This window comes from Lathamus discolor, chromosome 1 (assembly GCF_037157495.1).
Source record: "Lathamus discolor isolate bLatDis1 chromosome 1, bLatDis1.hap1, whole genome shotgun sequence".
Lineage (NCBI taxonomy): Eukaryota > Metazoa > Chordata > Aves > Psittaciformes > Psittacidae > Lathamus > Lathamus discolor.
Window position 1 is genome coordinate 71,943,042 of NC_088884.1, and position 26,613 is coordinate 71,969,654.

A 26,613-nucleotide genomic window follows, 5' to 3' on the forward strand; every position below is an offset into this window, starting at 1 on the left:
GTACCAGAGGTACAGGTAACAGAAACAACTGCCCTCCAAGAGCTTAACATAAAGCATTTATTTTGAAGGAAAGCTTTGAAAAATGTAGGTTTTCAGTGGAGAGCACTTGAACAGAGGTGGTTTTGATGCCTTCACCTTCTCCAGCTTCACAAAAGTGGTGGTTCATTTACTGTCCACATCATGTCCTTCACTACTGCTTGGACTGCAGCAGGAATTCCAACACATCCAAAGTATTCGTGGTTCCTGCAGAGTCATGCTAGGTACCTGCCACCAGACTAGAAGCAACTAAATTGGACTTACAAGCAGCCATTTAACTTAAAGGGGTGGGAAGGAAACTGCCAGCCCTGCCTTTTCACCATCTTTATTTTGTACTGATACGCTGGATCTGCCTCACCTCACCTCACCAGGAGTTACAGTAAGCTGCGATGGGAAGTGGTGGTAAGATCCCGTTAACAGGCCCCAACACTATGGCTGCTTTGATACCCAGGACCTTCTAGCAGCAGCACCACCTTAACAGACACAGATACCTTCTACTATGAAGACAGGGAAGCACATCCCAGGAGGACAGAAGAATCATTGGCCTGGGGTAAGGCACTTGGGTGTTTTAAGTCACATTCCAATGCCAAGGGGGCTGGAACTAGATGATCTTAAGGTCCTTTCCACCCTAACCTATGATTAAAGTCAGCAGTTAGGCTGATGATATTCAAAATGTTCCTTTGTGCCTTCAGGTTTCAGGCAGAAATGCCTGGGAGGAGTTAGGAACATGATATGCAACATAGTCAGCTTTCACCAGTGACAGTGACCAGCTGAGATCCCCACCCTTGCTTTGTGTTTTGACAGCCTCTCGCCCTCTTCTGAGTAGTAACCCCTTACTTCAGTTCAAATTGTCTTTATATATATATAACATTTGGAGCTTGAAGAAAAACCCAATGCACATGCGACATTAATAAGCTTCAGCTGCTGTGGAACCACAAAAAAGAACCCCTGGATCTTGATGGGATAGAGATGGGATCTTTCTGGTTTGATACTGGTGATCTGAGGTGTTACAAAGGCATTTCAAGATCCTACTCAGGGACTCCCAACTTACTGCCCAAGAAATACTCTAAGACTCAGAGAAGTTACATAGAACTTTTAAAATCTGTATTAGAAATCTGTAAATCTAGCCTCAAATCAAGTATAAATTACCTATTTACACTTGTCATTTCATTCAACTTTTTTTATTACACCTGCTGGCTGAAGTATTTTTCCTTATGCCTTTAGAAGATATATACCTTCTTTGTAGTATTCAACAAACTTCTGGTAGTAGCAAAATACTCTTCTAGTGCCTGTTTCATTTTATGTAATCAACTTTACACATAGTAGTTCCTGTTAGAGGGATCATAATCTCAGGCAAAAAGCAAGTCATTTATCTTTCAAAGGTGGTAACAGAAGCAGGAACTTAGAACTGCTGACTTAGAGCTTGAGCCCATCACCGTGTTTCTTTAAGATGAAGAAGCCCGCAGACTGCAAGACACCAGAGTAATTTCTATGAACTCTCACCAAATGGGGGGACTTGTAGAATCCACATTAGTCGGAGTGCCATTAATTACTTTGATTTTTGCTGTTTGGTCCATTACGATTCCATTGCTGTCTCCGAACTGTTGCTGCTACTGCTGGCAACAGAGTTGGCATTTACCAGAACAAGTCTCTCTCTGTTTCCAAAAACTTCATTCACTGCAAAACAGATGGGAATTGGTACATACTATTCTCCCAGAGGCAAGAGAAGTACAGTAGGTGGAGCATGGTGAGCATCATGGAATGGAAATCCTAACTTGGTGCAGTTGCAAAACTTCTCCCCTTACCCTGTGTAGGGAGTTAAAGCTTACACATCAGAACAATCTCCCACATACGATACTTAAATTACAAGTCCTGTTATTTTTCCTCCAAAGCGGCTCTAGAGGTTTCCAACATAATTTCTGCACCTCAGTACTGTGAAATGGATGAGTTTTGTAGTGCAAAACATTACATTTAAATAATTGATTTCTGGTCTCTGGTTTCCACCAAGCTCGAAATTCACACCGTTTAGTTACATGTAGCTACCACCACTGATCAAACCCAGTCCTCACTCTACCCGAGAATGTGATACTTGATTACACCAGGAACATTAAGAACAAAGTAAAACACTGGTATTACAGGAAATCAGGTATTACACTTCAGCTACAAGAAAATCATGTGGCAAACACGGGTCTCCAAGTTAGAAAAAACCCACATTTTTTAAAGCTGAAAATGTGAACAAACCTGCAGCTTTGGGGTATTTAAAAATACTAACCTACAGTTTACTCTCAGAGCCGCAAGACATCACTGAATACACAAATACACCCTGGGGGCAAGGGGAACATCGCAAGATCCAAAGAAATGAGAATGTTACCTGCAGAAATCTTGCTAATATCCCAAACGCGCAGCCCTTCTCGCTCTCCTCCAAAGGCAAAAACAAATGGGAGGTCAGGGCAGCAAGCCGCGCAGAAGAGAACACCCTGGGAAGACAGGAGAGGAAACAAAAAGAGGAGACTGTTTAAAACCCACCATCCTAAAATGAATCTGTCATCTGAAAATCCCAAGCAACTTTTAAGAAATGTAATCTAAGTTTCTGTCCTGGGTTCAGCAGTAGCAGTCATTTTTCTCCTTCTCAGTAGCTGGTGCAGTGCTGTGGTTTTGACTTCCAGCCTGGGAACAGCACTGATAACACCAATGTTTTTCGTTGTTGCTCAGTAATGTTTGGTCTGGCCAAGGACTTTCTGAGCCTCATGCTCTGCCAGGGAGGAGGGGAAGCCGGGAGGAAGCAGAGACAGGGCACCTGACCCAAACTGACCAAAGAGGTATTCCATACCACAGCACGCCATGCCCACTATATAAACTGGGGGCAGTTACCAGGAAGGGCTAGATCACTGCTTGGTCAGGCTGGGTATCAGTCGGCGGGTGGTGAGCAGTTGTATTCTCTTCCCTTGTTATTTTCTCTTATCACTATTATCATTGGTGGTAGCAGCAGTGGTTTGTGTTACACCTTAGTTACTGGGCTGTTCTTATCTCAACCCATGGCAGTTACATTCTTTTGATTCTCCTCCCCATCCCTCCGGGGTGGGGAGGAAGGTGGGGAGAGGGGGGTAGTGAGCAAGCGGTTGCATGGTTCTGGGTTGCCGGCTGGGCTTAAACCACGACAGTTTCCTGAAACTGACTTTGTAAAGACACAAAATTAAAGTCAAGAGCTGCTAGTTACAGTGAATCACATCTTTGTCTTGAACCTGGAAGTTACACACTGGAGCACCTACAATTCTACTCAGAATGTTGCATCTGATATTCAGGTCTGCCAATTAGATGCTGAATTGAATACTGCACTATAATGACAGTGATTTACCCAGAATACACAGGTGTGACTTTTTTCCCCTAAAAGATAGTATGTTAGGTAAAACGCGATTCAAGCTAGACAAAAAATGAATAAGCAGACATAAACCTTCCTGGAATTAAGAAATTAATATTACTCTACCATTTTCATATCCCTGGAATGGACTAAACTTGGTCTGTCTCCCAGGATATCCCAGATTTTCACATGTTTGTCAGCAGATGATGTCACAAGGCATCCTTTGATCTGACTGCTTAGCTGTAGCCCTGGAAGATTAAGAATACAGCAGTGTGATAGCACCAGGTAATCACTATTTCACAGAGATGAGGACCCTTTTTGAAGCAAAGTCATGAGAAATCCAATATTCTCCTCACACTAAACTGTTCCAGCAGAAAGGAGCAAAGTGATAATGTTTCATGCTGCCACTGCTCCCCGTAGTGACAACAAACTGATGCTATGCCAGCCTATTCTGTTTCCCACTCCAACAACTATAGCAGTGCAAGGATGCTATTGTTATGCTTCTTTCTTCACATAATTTGGCTCTCCAGGTAGTTTTCTTTATTCATTTGCCAAAGACTCTTTTGCTCTCCAAGACAATGGGGCATATTCATAGATCTCATTTCAGACACCTAATAGGTGTTTCAAGTTGCTTCTCAGGGGCTCCTACACTGATCAAGTAAATAAAGTAGCCTGAAGGAGGCAGTGTATAAACCTTCCCAAGTGCTATACATAAATCATCTCCAGAGTGAATGTCAGTATAAAATAATTACTGATAGAGGAGGTAAACATTATAGTCCGTGATCCTGGACCAGATTCCACAGCTTTTGTTCTTCCTCACCCAGAAAAACACAGGGAATGTGTCCCAAGTGAACAGATGTGCTTTGACATGTTTATTCATGACATTCACTGAGAAAAGTTCACTGTTGTTAAAATATTTTGCTTACAACAGCTTCTAAGCAGATTTGTTTCACTCACTAGTTACCCATAGTGAGTATGCACAACTTTAACTTGTTAAGCAAGGAACTGCTACCACCTCAGTCATAGCCATTAAAGACATCTTCCAGATGCGCCTTGCCACTGGGGACAAACACAACACACAGAGTGTTTACCTGACACCTCTTCATCGTGAGCTTTCAGAGTAAACAGTGGCTTATCAGAACGAGCATCCAGACAGTACACAAAGCCATCCTCTGTGCTCACCTAAGGAAAACACAAGATTGTGAAAACAGCCATCGTCACTCATCTGGTAAAAAGCTCCTACGAAGTAATACCCACCCTCTAGTAAACCCCTGTGATTTGAGACAGACTTACACTTCTTGGTAGGGCATGTCATACTACACGGATCTGCATCCGCCAAGTCAGACTCCATCCATCTAGTGCCTGAGCTGTTCTATGTACCTAAATTATGCTCCACTGACTTACATGGAAGCTTTAATCATATACAAATTTCTTAAATTGTTATTTTGAAGATACACTACTACACTTGGCTGTCATGGTAGGCAATGAAATACAGAGCCATTAGTCTCCTAATTGGCAGTTCAAAGCTTCTGAATCTGTCCAGTGGGTACGTAATAGCCATACACAAAGCTGAGAGATCTGTATCACAAACCCAAGAGAGCTGAGCAACTGCTTTTTTTGGCTGTATATATAAAGCAACAGAGACCCAGACAGCCACTGAGGTAATAAAAATTATTTCTTTTTCAATTCTGTTTAAAACTTGTATTATAAAAATCTTCACAAACCCAAGGTACCCCAGCAGGGTGGACAATGCCCTCTAGTGCTGATTTGAAACAATATTCAGGGTCTTCGTTCTAACTAACTACTTCTCAGCTGCAATTGCCTCATTACACAAGGCAATGAAACACAAGGGCAACTATGCAAAGGAAAATATATCCCAGCCACTGAACACTATAACAACATGGCAAAGATGCCACCTCTGGAGTCAAAAAGCATCAGTATCAATTGCTTTTCTACTGCAATAATAAAGGTACTGGGTAAAGAGCTCGTCTCCATATACTTGCTGAAAAAACTACCCAAAACCATCCTCACGCTGCATCTTAAAAATAAGGAATAACAACAGTCCAACTCCATCACCTCCATTATATGATTCAGAAACATTATGAACACAAAAATACAAGCTAAATGAAACGGCAACAGTCTACAAACTGAGAATAGAAGAGCATGTACTCACTAAGAAGTTACAAGGTGAAAAATGATTCCAAATTACTCTTTCAACCTGACCACTAAACCGCCACACGCGATGGTTATCTTGTGGGTTTCTGCAGTCATACAGCACAGCTGATCTATGCGAAAAAGGGAGAGGAAATAAATAAATAAGAAAAATCAGGGTAGAACACCTTACGAAGTTTGTTTTACCATTGGCATTTATAGAAGGCCCACATAAACTACAACTCAAAAGTTAAAATGGAAACAACTTCACTATTTAGTTTTCCATCTCAACAATAGATGAAAATTTCTCAGATAAATCACAAGACTTTCCCATATGTCTTCAAGTTTCATCTCAGCTACAAACAGCTGTTCTATTGAAACTACGCAAATAGAGCTTGAATTTACTCAATGCATAAGATACTTATCACACAGGAGACCATAATTATGCAAATATATCACTGAATTATGAACACACTTCAGTAAAGTCAAGTAATGACTTTCAAAAATATTGCACTAATTAGGAAATCCATTTCAGGATTCAATCACAGAACAGTCTGGGTTGGAAGGGACCTTAAAGCTCATCTAGTTCCAACCCCCCTGCCATGGGCAAGGACACCTTCCACATTTGTGGGATACATATACATAAACAAGCATTTTAAAATATGCTTTAAGAAATACAAAATTAATCTTTACAAGGGATTAGGGAAATGCTGCTTCAAAGAGGAGAAGCTGGATGGGAGCAAATGGGTCCCCTGGGATTCTTTACAGGTATGTGCTTAGACCAGTGGTGGCAGAATGTGTCCCAACCCAAAAATCTCCTGCATATGAATGCAAGATAGGTGTGATGATGTCACTCTCACAGCACCTCATCACAACTAGCATCCACTAGCTCCTACTCTATCCTATAATTGAAACCAAAGAGATGTGATCTAGACCTCTATTACCTGGCATTCTACAACAGTTTTAGCACATATGCAATTTTTAATGGTCTGACTTTTAGGTTATGAAGGCATCTGCCAATATTCACTGAATAGCCTGTGTTTCTGCAAGGCTTCATAGGAAAAAATCCACAAAGGCGGTGTATAGACAGTAAACTGGTTTATAGGTGTCCATGGTATCAAAGGGCTAGCTAAAATAGCATTTAGTAGCTGGTCTCAGGGTTTGGACTTTTTTCTTTCTACTGAAGGAAGTTAAGAGGGAGGAAAGCAGGCAGAGCAACTCCTAACAGCAATAAAAGCATTTTCTCCTTACTTTCACTTAAGCAGATGGAGCAAGAGCACAATAGAAGCTAGAGAATATAAAGGCCTGGCTAAAGATTGACAAGTCTATAAATACCACAAGGACAAAGTCTTAAAAGAATAAAAAAAAAAAAAAAAAAAAAAATCAATGTAAGAAAATCACAGTTACAGAACAAAATTAAACAGTTACCCCTATGGGATGGGAGAACAGAGGGGAAGATTTTGGGCTGGTAGGGCTTATAAGCTACTGCTAGTTACAGTGCTAGTCAAAGAGTGCAGACACAACCCATTTCACAGCATCTCCAGACTGCAGTCACCAGAGGTAGCCCATTAAACTTTGGCTATGGCACACCTATTAATAGAGGCTGCAGGGAGCAGACTGGGATGTAAAGTCCCTCATGCACCCACCCTGGTCCTACAGCTTGGCAAGACCTGCACAGGTTTTCACAGGAATAATCAGTGTCATGTTCCCAATGCAGAAAATGCCATAAGGCCAAATTAAGAAATGAATTCAGTTTGGCGTAGACACCTGGCACAGAAAATGTTGGTCCAGATGGTTAAAGGATTTGGCTAGTGCTGAGAAAGAGGTAAGGAAAACTACATTTTGGCCACATACAAACCTGGCTACCTTGCTGGAGAAAAATAAATAGCATTATTCAAATTTGGCACAGTTACAAGCAAACAAAAAAGAAAACATGAAGCAACTTAACAGGATTTATTTAATACTAATAACCTCCCTAGGTGTAACATTTGAAAATGACATACTGACATACTTATCATAAGATCCAGAAATGACAATGAAAATGACATTTGACCCTGACATACTTATCATAAGATCCAGAAATAAGGGTCTGAGTTTCAAATGGATGAAATTGCAATGTCTGGACCTAGATAACAGAAAATTTTGTATTTAAAAATGAGCACTGAGATACAATGCACACATACATCATCTTTCTTTGAACATACAAGAGCACAAGCCCTCCTTCCCAAAGCCAGCACATTCCCCCCAAAACCGATCCTATTAAGCTCGTTGATACTCAGATTTTTCATAAAACAGTGCAAGAGAGGCATATTGTTTTTATTCAAACACCCCCACCCAGTGGAAACAAGGTATTTTCCTTGTTTTATATATATTTTTATATATATAGAAAGGAATATATATTCATTTATACATATATATAAATGAACTGAACAGAACCACATGGCCCTTTTCTGCCCTAGATATCAGAAAAAAAAGCAACCAAAACCCAACCAACCAACCAAAACCCCCTAAAATCAGAGGAGATGAGATAAAAAAGAGCTGCTTCCAGTTACAGAAAAAATGCAATGTTAGCAAAAAATGAAAATCAGGAGTTTGCCAAGGGCAGTGACTTCGTTAACAGCAGAATAAGGTTACAGCTATTAATAACTAACTTCCATATTTTAATTACTATGAGATTAATTCATTTCTGAAGTACCCACCACTGTGGTATTTTAGTATCATCTATTTTAAACCTTTCTTACCTAGAACTGACACTCACAGTTTCCTCAGAGAGAATTACAGTTTGACCGATTCTCAGAGACCTATTTTTTGGAGCTTATTCCAGCACTATCAGATTCCCACCATTAGGGCCTTCACAAAAAAGGCATTTTAGAAAACTGCTGTAAATCTTCACAAACTATCTAAAGGACAAGTTAAGCAGCATTTTTAAAAGCAAATTCAATGTTGTTTGCAAAGGCAACTAATTCAGAACTTCAAAGAATTCTGCACAGTTCTTAGACACCTACAGAACTGTTGTTGTGAGGGGTCACCGCCAAGCAGCTAACGAAAAACTGCATTTATTTTTTTCTCTGCATTTTACAGTGCAAGAAACACAGCAATGGTTACTTACCTTGTCTGTGTGTAGCATCAGGCTGGCTGCTGGCTTACCCACAGACATATCCCACAAAATCACAGTACTGTCAGCAGATGCACTTGCTAAAACATTCCTGATAACAGATCAAGAAACAAGTTTTAAATATCTTTATACAGATACAAACAAATGGTCAAAAGCCCAAAATACAGACAGAGCCCGATTCTGAGATCAAGTATGCCTGGACTATAGACTGTATCTCTCAAGCCTGATGGATAATTCCCCGAAGGTAATTCTAAGTTACAAGTAAAGACTACAAACAGATCATATTACATTATTTAACACTTACAGTAACAACATTGACAGTTTTGCTTGTATTTCCTGACTGACACCACTTAAAATATCATTTATTGGAAGATTTCTTGAACAAAATGAAGTGAGACAGGCTTTTAAGCATTTCCTTTCCTTAGCAACTTAGCCCTGCTTACATACACATGCAGCCAAGTGCCAGAAAAAGCTGGTTTTAAAATATTTTGCTAATAGCTGAGTGTTTATCTACCTGCTGAAGACTTGACACTGTACACCCTTCTGAGAATGCTAAAAGGAACCACTAATATACTAGTTAGTTTACAGACCCCCTATTTCAATTTAAATTTGGCCAACTGTGTTAAGAGCAATAAACATGCAGTTTAGAATTTTAATCAGAAAAAACCCCTCAAAACATTCCCAAAGGCCTGTCAAATACATAGTACAACTACTATTGCTCTTAAAACCTGATTTATTACCTCAACGTGTTGTTTCTGATCAAAACTGCTCCCCCGTCACCTTATTTTTTTTGTATTAATGAAGCGTTATGGACTGAAAGAGCTAACATCCTCCTGGAAACACTGTCCTTCCAAACACCGTTATAAGGGAAAGTTAAGAAAATGCATAGTGAAGGCTCTGAGAACATTTTACAGTAGCACCGTTATGGCATACAGGCAGAAAGTCATTTATAGAGAGCCGTCACAGTATATCTTGCTTAAAAAACAAACCAAAGATTTAAATATAAGCTGCTCCAAGGAGTTTCTTGTTTGGCCCATAAGCTTCCTACTTCAAGGCTAGTTTAATTTCAAGATCTACCAGTATCAATGAGTCTGTAACTCAGCCCACTGCAGAATTATGCATTCCAAACACTTGATTATTGTGGCTCTAATTTTTATGACTTCTCTCTATATTATCACCAGACAATCATTTCTATGTACATGAAAACTACTCTTCTGTAAGACAGACAGAAAGATCACTGCCACGCTGTGCACGTGTATAATTTAGGAACAACAGGCAAAGCACTGTAAATGAAGAGTGCAATCTATGTACATTTATTGCATGTCTATATGAGTGTTTCCTCCTTCAGTATCTAGGTAAAAATCATTACAAATGAAGGTTTACACCTGCTCATTAGGACTACACAGAGTTGACTACAGCCTGGAGAAGAGAAGGCTGTGTGGAGACCTTCAGAGCAGCCTTCCAGTATGTGAAGGGGGCATACAAGGTTGCCAGAGAGGGACTCTTCATCAGGGACTGTAGCAATAGGACAAGGGCAATGGGTTCAAACTAAAACAGGGAAGTTCAGGTTAGATATAAGGAAGAAGTTCTTCCAAGTTTCAAGGCCCATGCTGAGGATCCTCTGACAGCTGAACTATTAACAACTACCTTAATTGATAAAAACAGCAGTATCTTTACTTCAGTCATCACATTGCCCCTGACCCCTCACCCAAGATGGGCCAACTTTGTGTTGCTTCAATAGGAGCACTTCATTGCTAGTTTGTTCAGGCAACAAAGAATTGTTTCTGTCTAGGATAACCCAAAGGTCAGAGGCATTTTTGTAACTGTGCTATTAAGGCTTTTGCACTATCTTTCCTGCTCACAGTTCAGGGGCAAAAGCCAGAGTTAAAAAAACCCAAGAGAATAGCAAGGACTTTCCTTCTATAAATCTACTACTATCTGCTGAAACGGTGTTTTAGGTCACTGGCAGATCAGTACAGATGATAGCAGCCCTCTGCTTCTCCAGTCTGTGCATCTGACCTAAATGGAGCTGATTCAACAAATGGCTTAAACCCACCTTAGCCCTGCACTCATCTGGACAACCTGCAAACACACAGTGATCTGCAGCAATATGTAGGTTAAAAAAAAAAAAAAATCAAAAAATCAGACTTCTAGTTAAAAAAAGGGGGGAGGGAGGTGTAGTTTTGAGAAATGATTCATTTCAGCACTGCTTTCAACTTCAATGTTATACTACATAATATTTTGGATTTCTGCGAAAAAAGCATGCCAAATTAGACACACAAATTTGTAACCATCCATTGTTATTCAAGTATTCTTTTACCTGCTTTGTTTATTCCATGAAAGATCAAGCACAGCATCAGTATGTCCTTTCACTGTCTCTTCTGAAGATAAACTCTGTACGTAGATACAAAATAAAGAACACTTTTGAAAATTACAGCTCCAATGAAGTCAAGAATTATAACACATTAGTAAGAATTCCTTAATACCTTCACAAACAACTTCGTATTTTATATTACTCTCACTTGCTGCAACAAGGTTTTTGTTAGAAGTGTCTCTTCAGTACCTACAGCTCACTTCATATCCCAGATGTCAGATTGCTTCATTCACAGCTGCTGGGTTTACAGAACTGGTTACTCCCTTCAGGCTAGTAGCAGAATTTCATTGTCTCTCCAGCTAATGTGCAGCTTCTTCAGCTTCTCTCTAAGCACTCCTGGCAGTTTCCTCTCACTCCTTCAAATTAACTGAGCTTGAAGTCCTTGTAACTGCCAGCTCCTACAATTTCTAACTTAAAATGGTTAAGCTTCAAAGACAGCAACTGGAAACCACCCATAACTCACCCCATTCCTCTCAGTTCCAGGCTTTAATTATCCATACAGAGAACAATTAGCATTTCAAACTGAGGTAACATTTATGAATGGTATCTTCAACAGCAATTCTGATAACCCAGCGATTTTCAGAAGCAAGTTTCATAGAACAAATTCCCCTTCGAAAGATATATTCTCTATTGTATTTAAAACTAATAGGTCTGACAGCTGCAGTAGTCAACCCCCTACACAATGACAGTAAGGTTCTTTAATGACAAGGTTCTTTATCTGACTAACACTGCAGTGCTCCTTCGTTTGGGAAACCAAGATTAGCTATATATTTAGCATCCACATTCCCCATTTACTCTAGGGAGTCTTTAAGCACTTCCCAAAGCATCTACTACACACAAAATCTAGCAAATTTAAGTGATGTCAACTTCCATACTTGTTTCACATACCAAAGGATTAGGATAAATCATAGCACATTCTGGCATACAATTAGGATCACATTCATCTCACATAACTTAGCATCCAGTCTCAACCTCACTCTTCCTCTTCGGTGGTTAAGGTTTTCTCTGTAGTCCACTAAGAGACACTGAGCCATTCTCAGGTTGTGCCTCTATGCCTTTACCTCAATTTCTATGACTATCATCTTGAAATAGGCTTAAATTTTAGACAGATAAAGCTAACAAGGTGAATCCTGAGTAAATGTATTTTACTAGTGTAAACCTTGCCCTTTATTCCTCAATGCCTTTTCAACTGAGTCACAGAAAAATGCCAATTTTTACCTACTGCAGATGACCATGACATTATCTTCTGTAACCTGTCTAAATACCATCTTTCAACATGACAGACTGAATTAAATCCAATTATCTATGATTTAGATAAACAATTTTGCAATACTTACTTTCTTCCCTTTCTTTTTCTTCTTTTTCTCTTTCTTGTCTCCAAGAGAAAAGACTGGTTCTAAGGATTCTACTACATCAAGGTCCCAAATGTCAATAACTGGGGTCATGTTACCCACTGCAACATAATTTCCTATAAGCAGAAAAACAAATGCGACCACATTTATTTAGAATTACAAAACAGCATATTTGGCAATCCAGCTGTTGCTTATTTCTTTGATTAAGTAAAACTTATGTGCCAGAATTTTCCATTTGAACATATTTCATGTTTATAACTGGCTAGGAGCAATTTTAAAAAAATCAACTGACAGCAGATGTTGCCAGAAAAAAAGATTGCTTGCTCTTCTCCTACAGTACAAATAACTGCCCAAAGCAGCTGTATAAAGTTCCACATGCTTTGGTTTATTTCTTTATGAAAAAGCAAACAACAAAATCCCAAATTCCCTGTACTATTGGAAAAAAATAAATCTGTAAAACACAGGAAAAAAGTTACTGAATACACAAACATACAAAAATTTTGCTGTGGTTTACAGTTAATCAACTGGATTTGCCATGATGAGTTTGAACAAAAGCAACTTTTCATTTGCAAATGGAAAATAAAGCAAACTATAGAAGAGCTTGCTCTGGTCTAACTGCCAATAACTTTATTATTTGTGATAAGGCCAGTGTTTTAGTAAAATGACTTGTTATGGCAGCATCACTAAGATGACTGTATCACCAAAACAAACAAAAAAATGGACATTTACAGTATCCTTTGTAATTTACCTACTGATTCATCAGGATTAGGATCAAAATTCAGCCACTCCAGACTTAGAGGGTAAGCAGGCAAGATAATATCATGATGTACATAAAATGAGTTCTCTTCATGATTATAAACTGAAAAAGAATTAAACACATACAAGACATCAGTGAAGAGGAAAAGTAAGCAACTATGAACAGTTCACTTCTGCAAAAGGCAGATGTAGCAAAACCTAAATTGTCAAGGAAATCTAGGATGTCAATTTACATTCTAGTATGAACTCAGTATGTTCAGAGTTTTAGCATAGAGGCCAGTGCCTCCAACTACTAATATTATGCCTACTTAATGTTATGGCCTGTGAATTACACAAAACAAATATAAACATTCTCATGCGTACTTTAGACAAAGAAGTGACAAGTTCAGCAAAGCTTAAACACTTGACTCCAAGCATACTACACTACTTTGTTTCTACGGCTACTTCAAAATTGATGCTCCATATCCAACACTCTCTACATCAGGATACAATCAGAACTATCTGAGAGGAAATCAAAGGGGAAATGAAGGTAAAGACAAACAGTTTGCAAATAAGAGCAAGCTGAAGAAGTCAGAAGTTACCTTTAGCAGGTTTTGACTGAGCTGCAGGAAGACTTTTGCTAAAGCAACCGTATACTAAATACAGCATTCCCTTTAGCCAGCTATTTTTTTTCCCTTATAATAAAAGAATTTACTAACTGGATAGCAGAGAAACCCATTAATTATTTTAATAACATGGTACCATCACAAACACAAAATCACTGTGTAAGTGCAAGTGACAGATGTTCAGATAGTAAACTGAAGTCTTCAGTTAACTAATCAGTCTTAGTAGTTAACTAATACAAGGCCACCCTACGTTATGAACAGCAGAAGCCTGTGCTACTGTTTTATAAGTGTATATTGGGAAAATTACACAGTTAATAAAATTTGTAAACACCATCCCTAGAACATTCGGAGCAATCCCAGGCAGTTGGAGCAATCCCAGGCACAGCTACAGGTTGGGCAAAGAAGAGATTCACAGCAGCCCTGCGGAGGACTTGGGGGTGCTGGACCACGAGAAAAATAACATGAGCCAGCTTCAGTGTGTGCTCGCAGCCCAGAAAGCCAACCGTATCCTGGGCTGCATCAAAAGGAGTGTGACCGGCAGGTCGAAGGAGGTGATCCTGCCCCTCTACTCTGCTCTTGTGAGACCTCACCTGGAGTATTGTGTGCAGTTCTGGTGTCCTCAACATAAAAAGGACATGGAACTGCTGGAACAAGTCCAGAGGAGGGCCACGAGGATGATCAGGGGACTGGAGCACCTCCCGTATGAAGACAGGCTGAGGAAGTTGGGGCTGTTCAGCCTGGAGAAGAGAAGGCTGCGTGGAGACCTCATAGCAGCCTTCCAGTATCTGAAGGGGGCCTATAGGGATGCTGGGGAGGGACTCTTCATGGGGGTCTGCAGTGATAGGACAAGGTGTAATGGGTTCAAACTTAAAACAGGGGAAGTTTATATTGGATATAAAGAAGAAATTCTTTACTGTAAGGGTGGTGAGGCACTGGAATGGGTTGCCCGGCAAGGTTGTGAGTGCTCCATCCCTGGCGGTGTTCAAGGCCAGGCTGGACAAAGCCTTGGGTGGCATGGTTTAGTGGGAGATGTCCTTGCCCATGGCAGGGGGGTTGGAACTAGATGATCTTGAGGTCCTTTCCAACCCTAACTATTCTATGATTCTATTCTATGATTCTATAACAAGTGGTATTCAGACCTCATTAAGGATCATCTCTTCTAAAACTATGATGATAGAGGTGTTGATTCTTCTGCTCCTAGCACAAAGCCAGTAGAGGAAGCTCGCATGATTTAGAAGAAATATCATATGTTCAGAGAATAAAAATGCCATAGTATTTTCTAAGTGCCACTGGAAATGAAATAAGAAAAGCAAATGCTATATAGCTGAAAAAACACACTACCCTCTAAATAACAATACCACCACATGAAATACTCAAGTTCTGGAAAGTGGCTAAAGCACCATGACACAGGAAAGATGAGGAGAAAAAGAACCTTACAAAAACCAACCCTCTCCCCCTTCTACAGAGCCATATGGCACAGGCTAGGCGAGACATACTCCCTAAGTTCACTGTAAAGAAAAAATCCTATGTTACTTACCATGGACCTCCAAACTACAGTAGTCTTTATCAACTCTGCCACAAAGGACAAGATTGTCAGTGGGCTTAATCAAGAAGTCTTCTTCTTCATACTGATCCTGAACAGCAAAAAGGAGATAGTGGATATTAAATAGAGCACATAAATGCGCAGAACTACACATGAATCAGTAATAATTTTTAACTGTAACTGAAAACACTCAAAAACCCAACACCCTGCTGCCCACCTGCCTAAAGTCATCCTACAATGGTAAAGGAAGAAAGGCAGGAACCAGACTCAATCCTGGGGAATTGGATAGTTATGATATAGACTGAAGGAGTGTTTATGTGGACCTAGGTGGATTTAGAGAGATGTTTAATTACCAAATATGAAACTGTATTTTGAGGCTACCATGATGCAGCCCACTGCTGAAAAGAAAAACACTGCCCAGAGCCCACACATGCAGCTTATTTCCCTTGTGCTCTCATGCCTTGAGCATCTATATAGTGTAACATCATTTTACACAATAAGCATACTGTAACTGCGCCTCACATCCAGGAAGCAATTCCAAGAGCACTGAAGCATTGTCTACTTTATGGAAAATATTTCAAAAGAAGTGCTGCCTACAGCTACACTGGGCATTCAGCTGTACCAGAACAGATGTAACATCTCATCTAATTTTCATTGTTACTGAGAAATGGAAGGCATTCAGGGAACTTTTGTTAGTGGAAAACTAAGAACTGTACATAAAAGTCAATAGTCTTACACAGAGTACCATCCTTCAAATATCCAACACATACAAGACTTTTTGGACTTGTTGCAAGCTTTTTAATTTCTATTTTATTCACTGCAAGCATCTTTTCAATATTTGAACTCTATCAAGTCCTGCACTTCTCTGAATTAATCAACTTAATGTTACACAATACTTAGCCTTCAACAGTACTAGCAGTAAACACCAAAAGACAATATAAAATGCATATTAAAGACTAAAAACTACTCTCTTTCAGAATTTGAGCAATGGTCTTGAGTGTAGCAAGAAAGGCCCAAGAAAAAGATGTTCACTCTTTCTGTCTGGAAGAAAGTTAGCTTTTCTGATACAGAATATATGCAGCTCATATTAACTCTGAAGCCCTGTGCGAATACCTCTTTGACTATAAAAATCACTTTGATAGCATTTCTCTCCTCTACTGCTACACAAGAACAAGAAAAATCATCAACAATCAGTGGAACATAGAGAAAGCATCCAGTGCCTCAAAATGCACACAGCAAGTGACCTCATTTTAAAGGTATTTTAAATGCCTTCCTCCTTGAGGTTTGTTAAAGTATATGAAGTCACCATAATAACTCCTTGTCCAAGACCACACATTTGATAAAGTCCCCGACACACAAACTAGATGTTGCAGTGGAAACCTATAGCTCCTCTTTTCTTTCGCCCTACTAGCTTTGTAAAGAATCAAAAATAGTATAAAAAGGACAGCACCCAGAAAAATCTTTGTGCTTACAAGAGGTCCCAAAAATTCACCTATACCTTCACCCTGACCCAGGTGACCATAGTCTCCCCTGATGCCTCTATGTTACATTGACTCTTCTCATGCAACCTCATCTTGCAACTAATTTATGTGATTTCTCCATATAAATTAAGTCAATCGCAAGTCACAATCTATCTTTCTGAACTAAAATGTGGGAGTCTCTGGAATTGCTCCCTGTCTTTTCTGAGGAGGACCAAATATCCTAGCCATGGCAGTACCAATATTCACTAGAGAAAGACAAACAGGCTGCATAACATGACCACACTGCTGACACAGTCAGCTTGTTAGACTACAGCCAGAGATTTCTTCACTCCTTGCAGAGCTCTTACGAAGCCAACTCCTGCAAAGATGTTCCCCATCTGATACTTGATGGAAACTAACGCAGGCAGAAGCCGTTAACTACACAGTATGCTGGGCATATATGCTTAACAGGGACATATTTCTTCATGCCATACCTGAGTCTACCTTAATTTGGTTTCCTCCACAAACTGGTGGAAGGTGTAGAAGTCTTGCAGTCTGAGAAGTTTTAATATTTGGGTCATTAGTGGCCTGAGATTTGTTACTTCTTCAAGTATTTTCTGTGTCCTACTAGACAGGTGACAAACCACACCGCATATAGAACTGTGTGGTTAAATAATGAGCCAGTTTCACATAACAGCTGACTCAAACATAAAAAGCACGTGTAGAGGGACCTGCACAAAGCAACTATAAAAGGAGTTCCATCTCATCAAAAATCTGGCACACTTCTGGAAAAGGACTGCAAGCACCTACAGACCCTGAGGCAGCATGGAAAATTTAACTGATTTTTAAGTTTATGCTGTTTAAGATGTTTAACATTTTTATAATACTTACAGTGGTTTTTAGAGTGATGTAAGGATCATTATCATTACTCCCATATACTGCCAGGGTAGCCAAGGAGTCTCCAAGTTTTAGATCACCTAGGTGGGAATTTCAGAACATCTTTAACACATGTCAATGACAGGTGAAGTCAGAAACTCCTGTACCAATACCTGGATTACCTATATTGTAAAAAAGGAGTAGGCTAAATTAACTTCCAAGTTCCAAATGTAAGAACCTCAGCAAGCTAAACTGCTTACTGCTTTTGGGGACTTCTGCTGCTCTGCTCCAGCATTACAGCAGGGGGAGCGATAATCTTTCCAACATGCTCTCGGTGCAAGCATCAGGGAGGGGAACACCGAAGGGCTTCACTCACTAAATGATTTCCAAAACCAGGACAAACAGATTACTAAAAATGTAGATTTTTACCATTTAAAACATAGACCTGTGTAGTTTTAGGATACAAATGTCTTAATTACAATGAAAGCATGAAAAGCTTCTTCACTTATATTGCGTATCTGACATGAACATTTTTGTTACCTGTGCATTCCTCTTCATCATAATTTTCCAAATCATATTCATCTAGTTCATCATCAGGTGGGTCTTCATTTTCATGAGAAGACTCAGCTCTGCCAGGAACATCTACATTCACTCCAGATGCCATCTGGCCTTCATCACTACCGTCGGCAGCATCCCTGTTTAAAGATACACATCCCTGAGAAATTAAGGCAGACATTTAGAATGCTTCCAGGTAATTGCTTAGGGTACTGCTTACAAGATTTCAGCACCCGATCCTGGCTGTTCCAGCCTTTATGCCAATAATTTGGAAATCCATTCACACCTTTCCTATCTTTTCCCAAAATAAATGGCACCATTATTCTCAGACTTTCAAAGAAAGCTTTCCTTGAAAAGTTTTCAAGACAAACCGCCAGACATTTTGGTTGTCAGAGATAAACTGTGTGTCTAAATCCCTTTCTCTTACCTTTTTATTTTTTTATGCACACAATGCTCTCAACCTCACTTGTGTGCATCTGCATGTGTCCAATTCCTTCCTTCCTTTTTTTCTCCCATACTCACAGGCCCTGTCATGTGTGACGACTCTTGCATTTCTTCAAGATTTTCAAGACCTTTTCAAGACCTCATAATTCCCATACTTACTTTAGAAGAAAAAACAACATAAAATTCATTAGGTAGGGACATATTGTGGATTATTTCTTACGGGGTAAAATATGCAACATCTGAATAACTTGGTACTTAGGTGGAACAATTCCATATGCAAGGAATTCAGCAGAAGGAAGTGTGCATTAAAGATTAGTTGAGGGCCTAATAGGCATCTGAGATGTCTCAATGGAATGTGATCCAGAGGAACTCATCCCTGCTGAATACACTCTATTTCCATCCTTCTGCCCTCAAGATTCCCAGGCAACAATGAGACAAGACTGGTCTCATTTGCCGCACGCAAAGAGTTGTGGTCAATGGCGCAACGTGCGTCTCGAGACCAGTAACGAGTGGTGTCCCTCAGGGATCGCTGTTGGGACCGGTCTTGTTCAACGTCTTTGTCGCTGACATGGACAGTGGGATTGAGTGAGCCCTCAGCAAGTTTGCCGATGACACCAAGCTGTGTGGTTCGGTTGATATGCTGGAGGGAAGGGATGCCATCCAGAGGGACCTTGACACGATTGTGAGGTGGGCTGATGCCAACCTCATGAAGTTCAACCATGCCAAGTGCAAGGTCCTGCACCTGTGTCAGAGCAATCCCAGGCACAGCTACAGACTGGGCAGAGAAGAGATTCAGAGCAGCCCTGCAGAGAAGGACTTACGGGTGTTGGTTGATGAGAAAACGAACATGAGCCAGCTTCAGTGTGCACTCGCAGCCCAGAAAGCCAACCGTATCCTGGGCTGCATCAAAAGGAGCGTGACCAGCAGGTCACAGGAGGTGATCCTGCCCCTCTACTCTGCTCTCGTGAGACCTCAACTGGAGTATTGTGTGCAGTTCTGGTGTCCTCAACATAAAAAGGACATGGAACTGCTGGAACAAGTCCAGAGGAGGGCCACGAGGATGCTCAGGGGACTGGAGCACCTCCCGTATGAAGACAGGCTGAGGAAGTTGGGGCTGTTCAGCCTGGAGAAGAGAAGGCTGCGTGGGGACCTCATAGCAGCCTTCCAGTATCTGAAGGGGGCCTACAGGGATGCTGGGGAGAGACTCTTCGTCAGGGACTGTAGTGACAGGACAAGGGGTAACGGGTTAAAACTTAAATAGGGGAAGTTTAGATTGGATATAAGGAGGAAGTTCTTTACTGTAAGGGTGGTGAGGCACTGGAATGGGTTGCCCAGGGAAGTTATGAATGTGCCGTCCCTGGTGGTGTTCAAGGCCAGGCTGGACAGAGCCTTGAGCAACATGGGTATGAGGTGCCCCTGCCCATGACAGAGGAATTGGAACTAGATGATCTTAAGGCCCTTTCCAACCCAAACCATTCTATTACGTACAAAAAAACTAAGGTGTGACAGCTTTGTGCAGCCCCCCCTCCTCCCTTCCCCTGCTCTGTCAGTGGCGACGAGACCAGGCGGGCCCCAGCCGGTCCCGGTAGACGGCCGCGCCCGCTGCCCCGGCTCACCTTATCCTGTCCTGGGCCACTTCGATGAGGTCGTTCAGCTCCTCCTGGCTGAGCTGCACCTGCGGGGCAGACACACAGAGGCGTGAGGGCAATGGCGGGGGGCGACAGCCGGCGGGGGGTCCCTCAACCCAGCCCCGGCCTGGCCTCACCTTTTCCGGCGTCTCCTTGGCAACGCCGCAGCGCACCCAGGCGGCGCACGGCACCGGGCAGCTCATGGCGGTGCGGTGAGGTGCGGTGCGACACGTGCGAGCGGCTCCGGCGCGCCACAAATGACGTGTCTGACACGAGACCCCGCCTGCAACGGCGGAGGAAAACGGAACGGGCGGAGATAGAGCGGCGTGAGGTCATCACCCAGCGCCGAGGGAGCCAGGAAGGAGGGGCGGGGCGTGGCCTCAGTGGGAAGGGCCGGAGGGCGGGGCCTGAGCGGCCGCTGGGGGTGTGTGGGTGGGTGTCTGTTGCCAGCTCAGTGTTCGTATCTCTGAGGCGATCCCGTTTATATCGGGTGTTAGGGAACGTTTCTTCACCAAGAGGGTGCTCAGGCACTGGAACAGGCTGCCCAGGGCAGTGGTGGAGTCACCGTCCCTGGAAGTGTTCAAAAACCGTGTAGATGAGGCCCTCAGTGACATGGGTTAGTGGTGGCCTTGGCAGTGCTGGGGTAAAGGTTGGACTTGATGATCTTAAAGGTCTTTTCCAACCTGTTTGATTCTATGGTTCATGCCCAGGCTGTCACACGTGGTACCCCTGCTATCTTTAGCTAGGGCTGGGCCCAGCTGGAGCTCCAAGACACTCCTAGTAACAGAAATCAGTGCTTTTCCATGCGATAGGTCCTTGTGCAGCTGGAGGTGCTCAGGTCACCTCAGTGCACAGCCCCATCTTCAGGCTTTTCAGGTCCTCCGTTTCCCCCACCGGCATTCCCCATTTGCAGGGAGAAACCTGCCCTGCTGACATTGGCTTTCACTTGGGCTCTGAAGTACCCCAGCAGTGATCCACCAAAAGTAAAGGTTTAGAAACTTTTTACTGATCCCTAAAATTGATCCAAGAAACCAGGGCACAGTCAACGGTGACAGGGAGTTACAGAAGTTGGAGGGACCGGTGTCTTCATGGGAGGTGCTGCTTTTTGCCCTCCCAAATGTCAGTATACTAGCTAACTTATTAAATCAGGAAATGGATAGAAAGCCAGCTGGAATACACAGGAAGGTAGTCTCTTACTAACATGCAGAAATCACTGGTCTTTCCATCAGTGAAATCTTAATTCAGGGGATAACTGCAAATTACATGGATGGGCCGCTGAGGTTAGGGGAAGGAGCATTTCTCATGGTAAAGCTCAAGGACTTGGCAACTGAACTTCAGCTTGGCAGACAGGATGGCTACGTTATTTCATCCACATGTCACTAGGCAGCGCAACTGTATTCGATTTCATTATTTTTATCCTGATTATTCTGTGGTTCTGGCATGAGAGATAAATACATTTCTGTCAAAATACCCTGTACATTTCACCCATTTGCTACATTTTGTCTTAGTGTAGACACAAGCATACTAAGGCAAAAGCTGCTTATTTCTAGCTATTCCTTGTATTACCCTGTCGCACAGGCATCTTAGTCCTACGTGGGGACTATAATGACCTGTCTTGCATTTTGGTATGCTTGCCTTTTTGCTGTGCTGTTACTATTTGCTTTACTGGTCACCTTCTCTTACAGCAGTCAAGAAATCCTGTTTGTCCTTCCACACATGAGCTGGCTATGGTTTGCCTGTCAGTTTTGTGCAAGCAGATGCTATTCCTAAAGGACAAGCAGAGGGGAGTGTTATGCAGCCAAGACAAGGAAAGCAAGGTTGCTTTCCAGTGGCTGTGGTTCCTAGATACGTGTTTTTGCAGAGATATGCATTTACAGTGTGGAGGTTTGCTCAGCAAACACTTGAGCCAGACTTGCTTTTACTGAAGCAATACCCAGAGGGGGCACACATGCTCTACCTTTTCTCCTATTGTGTGCATAATCACAAAATAGCAGTGTACTGCAGTGAGGCTTAACAACAGAGGTACCAAAAAATGAGACTTAGAGAAGGAGGAAGGAAGGAAAATAGGTATCAACTGTGCACATGGATATCACAGCTTAGAGAACTGCAGCTAGTAGTAATAAATCTTCTTTTTCAAGACCCAGTCCAAAATGCTGTGTGATTCCAGTACTTCTCTCAGTAACACACTTGCTGGGGATGTGGAGGTGGGTCTCAAGGTCTTAAGGAAAGAAACACCAATCTGCTAAAGATATTATTGTTCCAGGGTGCCTTGGCAATCGCAGAGAGCTGGTTGAAAAGGTGGTGCCCCTGTAGCACCCTGGAGACACTTGACATAGTACCTGGGGGCTAGTGCAGTACAGCCCACTCACCCCAAGGAGCCAGCCAGGACGATTCATAGGTGATAACACACCAGTAAAAAGTGATCTTCTTGGTATTTAGTGTCCAAAGATGATTCAGCCACAAACGTGTGAAGATACGGGAAGAAAGCAGATGTTCATTTCTTAATTTGGATGGAATTCTGACACAACTGTTGGAGGAAATTTGGGATGAACTCAGAGTGCTGTCCCAATTGGGAATGAGTCTGTATAGCTGACGGAAGTCTCTCTGCATCTCTATGAGGTGGAAGAAATAGCCATGAAGAAAGATACATACAACAGGAGACGAGGACTCGGATGGCTGTCCCAGGAAGGAACCAGTGGAAATAAAGGGTCTCTGACCAGAAGCATTGTCATCAAACGTTCTCATCACAGCCCATTCTGGGCTGGCCTTGGGCCTTTCCTAAAAACTAGCTTCTAAAACTGAAGGCTTCATTCCCCCCCACACCCCTACATCATCAGATATCAATCAGACACAGCAGTATTTCTCCTCCAGCGCTAGTTTGTGCCTGGAATCTCTCTTAGACTCATTACTTATCTTCCAATGAGCAGAACTGAGTTTCTTTTTATCCCAATGGACCTCTGCAAAGTTAAGATAAAACTTGACAGCAGTGATTTTTCATTGTTTCAGCTTAGTAATCAATTCTGGTGTCAGAAACTTCTGCCTGTCTGAAGTGAAAAGCACTAAAACATTGCTCCTGTTTCTAGCTCTGCATTTGATCCATCTTGACCTACTGATTTTCACCTGAGGATGCAAGTGCTGGAGAGTTCTCATCCACAGGAAGTGTTTGCTTGTGCCTTGTTCAAGGCATTGTCATAAGCATTCACAAAAGTTCAGCTGCATTAAGTTAGAGAGCAAACCTCTGGTGTGGATTTACCAGGTCAAGAAAAGCAGGTTCAGTGGGAAAAATCAATGGCTCCTCCAAAGGGAAGGTCCAGCTTGTTTCTTAGGGCATGTCAAAGTTCCCAGAAAGCTACATTATTCCTCTTCACACTGAGTAAGGGTGGAAGAGAGGAGAGAGCTGGTTGATGAAAGAGTGATGCTGGTACCAGCAGGCTCTGGTATTTGAAATCCAGCTCCAGTGTCCAAGTCTCTGCAAGGGCTTTGACATACCTTGAATCATGAAACTGTCAGAGGCACTGTAAACATTGCTAGTGTAACAGCTGGAAGGTACTACAAGGTCATGAAAAGGTTCTTACTGCAAATCATACAGGGTGTAAGCAAGAAAACAAAGGGGATTTTACGTGTTTTGAGGGAAGTTGTGCTATAGGTTTATGGCTGTGGTTCAGCTGACTCTTCAGATGAGAAGAGGGGAAAGGGACTGGTGTATTAGCACGGCATCTTACTAAAAAAAAACCATTTTGTGTTTTCTCAAATGAGCCGTGAAATATTAGTGTTGCAATTCCAGAGATGCTGAACAGCTAAAACCAAAGTCACAACATCAAGAAATTATCTAACTCAGCAAAGAAAGAAAAGAGTACTTAAGAGTGGCTTTGAAACACTAAGGGCAGCCATAAAAGTCCTCAAGGTTACCTTTTGATTCTCTGTTTGCATTCCCTGTGTGTTTCTGCAAAGCACATAGCATGAATAGTGGGAGGAAACCAAAGGAAAATCAGACCTCAGTAGGGCAGCATCTTGTCAAGGAGACTACACACCCTTTCTGCACACAGCAGCATAGCCTGGAGGGAAGAACTGATAGCTAGGCATAAAGTTAAGTTTTCAGGTAGTTGAAACAAGGCTGGTTTGGTTTTCTTTCATCCATGATCTCCTTAAGGAGTTCTCTGGGAGAGCACCAATCTCCTCACTTTAAAAGATAAAACTTCTTTGAGCTAGGGCTTATTCTCCCAGATTTTACGTGTTGCTTTTGGTGCTCTTTGCTTAACTTTATGAAATAAACTAGGTCTGTCACTTTGCTTTTAACTGCGTGTAATAATAAGGGTGATCTCAATGTGAACCAGATACATGTTAAAGATATTAAATCCTTCCTGGGATACAGTAAGTGTATTATCAGGGCAGAGAGGCATGCTTACAGAGCATCTGCTTCCCCAGAATGTGTGCAGAGAGCTTGGGAGTAAGAATCCCATCATCCCTGCAATGATTGCTGTCAGACAGAGCTGGAACTAACATAAAGGAAGGGAAAGAAATGTCACCAGTGCTCTCTCAGGAAGCTGGAGAAGGGATGGCTGGGCATGGAGAAGAGTCATGTTTGCCACATACAGCCAATACAGAAAAGTCATTTTAAATACATTGGCCTACCAGGATCCAGGATTAGAGAGCTGAGAGGAAAAGAGGTGTTCTGGAGAAGGAGAACCAAGATGAACATGAAGGTAGGACAAAACGAAAGATCTAGCATAATTCCTGGCCAACTTACACAGAGAAAATTAAATTGAAAAGAAGCATAAAATGATACAACGTACTAAAGATTTGCTAGTAAAGTCAGTAAACATATGGGTATGGGAAAAAGCCACAACTGGCAGTGCTCCATGTGCTGGGACTCAACCAAGTTACGTGAGTTGTGCCCCGTAACGCTTGTTCTCACAGCAGGTGGGAAGCGGGGTCTGTGTGCATTCCCTTGACTTTGCTACAGCCTCTAGCTCCAGGCTTTGTTAACCAGAGGTTCAGTGCCAGCATACACTTGGAGTGCTGGGAGAAGTGGCATGTGCAGCAGGGCTACATCACACCCCTGAAGACAAGGGCACGTGTCAAAACACCTGAGGACTCTTACCCCTGCAGCGCCATGGGTCTGATGCAGACATTAGGGCCAGTGTTTGTCTCACTGGTGGCACATAGACGTATAGGACCATAGAATGGTTAGTGTTGGAAAGGAATTTAAGATTATATGATTCCAACCCATCTGCCAATGGCAATGCCATCTCCCATTAGACTAGGTTGCTCAAGGCCCTGTTCAACTTGGCCTTATATTGTTCAGTTCTGGTTTCTCCAAAGATTTGCCTATTCCAGGAGGAGACTCCAACTCCTTACACAAGCCACTGGGCTTGCAGAGCAGAAGGGCTGATAAGCTCTAGGAAGGTAGGCAGGCAGTAGGGTTGTCCTGGGTATGGGGGCCTCCCAGCATGCAAGGATATGTGCACAGGTTGTCAGCCATCATTTACCTCATAGTCTTACATCTTTGTTACAAAGCTTAAGAGATAACCAGCCCACATGCCTTCTCCGAAACAACATTTTCCTTGAAACATTCATTAGATAAAATGGAAGCCACTGCAGAAATGTTCATTAATATATAAGGCTTTGTTGACATGGAGAAATTTAGCTGATAGTGCTACACAGCAAGAAATATGTCTGTATTATACAGATTTAAAGAAAATATTTCTGACTGGTTTAAATGTTACTGTTGCTTTCAAAGTAGTCAAACAGAGACATATAATGATCTTTTTTATGTTACACAGATGTCTCTGCTACTGATTCCGACAGCAGATCTACATCAAGCACTTCTGACAGTGCTTTTGCTTCAGGACAAAACCTTAGGCTCCACTAATGTGAGCCCTACAGTGTAGCAGTGGTGGCTTAGACATTGCTGCCCATTTCTGCCCCATTGAGAAGAAAAGACAGTAGTGGCCAAGTCTGTCCTAAACCTTAATTAGCCCAGTGAACATGTGCCACAGCCCTCAGTCTCTACATGTTAGGACAGCCCAAAAACACTCAAACAAGAAAAGTGAAATGAATGTAGCAAGAGCACAGATGAGTTTATAGCGAACCGAGAAGAATGGTGTTAACAATTACAGCTGAACTTCCCTATTTTTCTCAGTGAAGAGTTAACTCCGATGCCCAGAAATGATGGTTTTTAAATTGTTCTGCCTTTCAAACTCTGCTCCTGGAGAGCAGAGCTTGGAGACCCCAAAGGCACCCGACAAAGACACAGTCCTGGTACGCACATCTAGTGTGGTGTGAGCAGTGTCTCACTCCCACAACTCACATACAGGCCATGCTTGAAAGGATGTTACCACCTCCTGCCTCATGGACCAA

At 42.0% G+C, this 26,613-nt stretch overlaps 1 protein-coding gene across 2 annotated transcripts; it reads right to left on the bottom strand.

Moving 5' to 3' along the window:
- Positions 1 to 43: 43 nt before the first annotated feature.
- PWP1 (PWP1 homolog, endonuclein) lies at positions 44 to 20,675 on the bottom strand. 2 transcript variants are annotated; one of them, XM_065679508.1, is made up of 15 exons: positions 20,391 to 20,675; positions 20,242 to 20,300; positions 18,167 to 18,341; positions 17,642 to 17,727; positions 15,285 to 15,381; positions 13,135 to 13,245; positions 12,372 to 12,502; positions 10,981 to 11,054; positions 8,655 to 8,751; positions 7,609 to 7,670; positions 5,568 to 5,679; positions 4,486 to 4,576; positions 3,521 to 3,642; positions 2,408 to 2,513; positions 44 to 1,713 (listed from the first exon to the last, which is right to left on the bottom strand). In XM_065679508.1, exons 1-15 carry the CDS (start codon positions 20,587 to 20,589, stop codon positions 1,613 to 1,615), a joined length of 1,623 nt encoding a protein of 540 aa, XP_065535580.1. In that variant the 5' UTR covers positions 20,590 to 20,675; the 3' UTR covers positions 44 to 1,612. The 2 variants fall into 2 exon arrangements, with proteins under 2 accessions (XP_065535580.1, XP_065535589.1); XM_065679517.1 differs by having other exon boundaries at positions 18,167 to 18,321; positions 20,391 to 20,489.
- Positions 20,676 to 26,613: the final 5,938 nt, after the last annotated feature.

Bases quoted from the DNA above. Each gene is read 5' to 3' on its own strand.
- PWP1 (XM_065679508.1), bottom strand. From the start codon at position 20,589: ATGACCTCACGCCGCTCTATCTCCGCCCGTTCCGTTTTCCTCCGCCGT. The intron at 13,246-15,284 runs GTAAGTAACATA...ATTCTTTTTCAG, and splicing joins CTGTAGTTTGGAGGTCCATG to TTTATAATCATGAAGAGAAC. The intron at 3,643-4,485 runs GTAAACACTCTG...TTAATCTTCCAG, and splicing joins TCACGATGAAGAGGTGTCAG to GGCTACAGCTAAGCAGTCAG.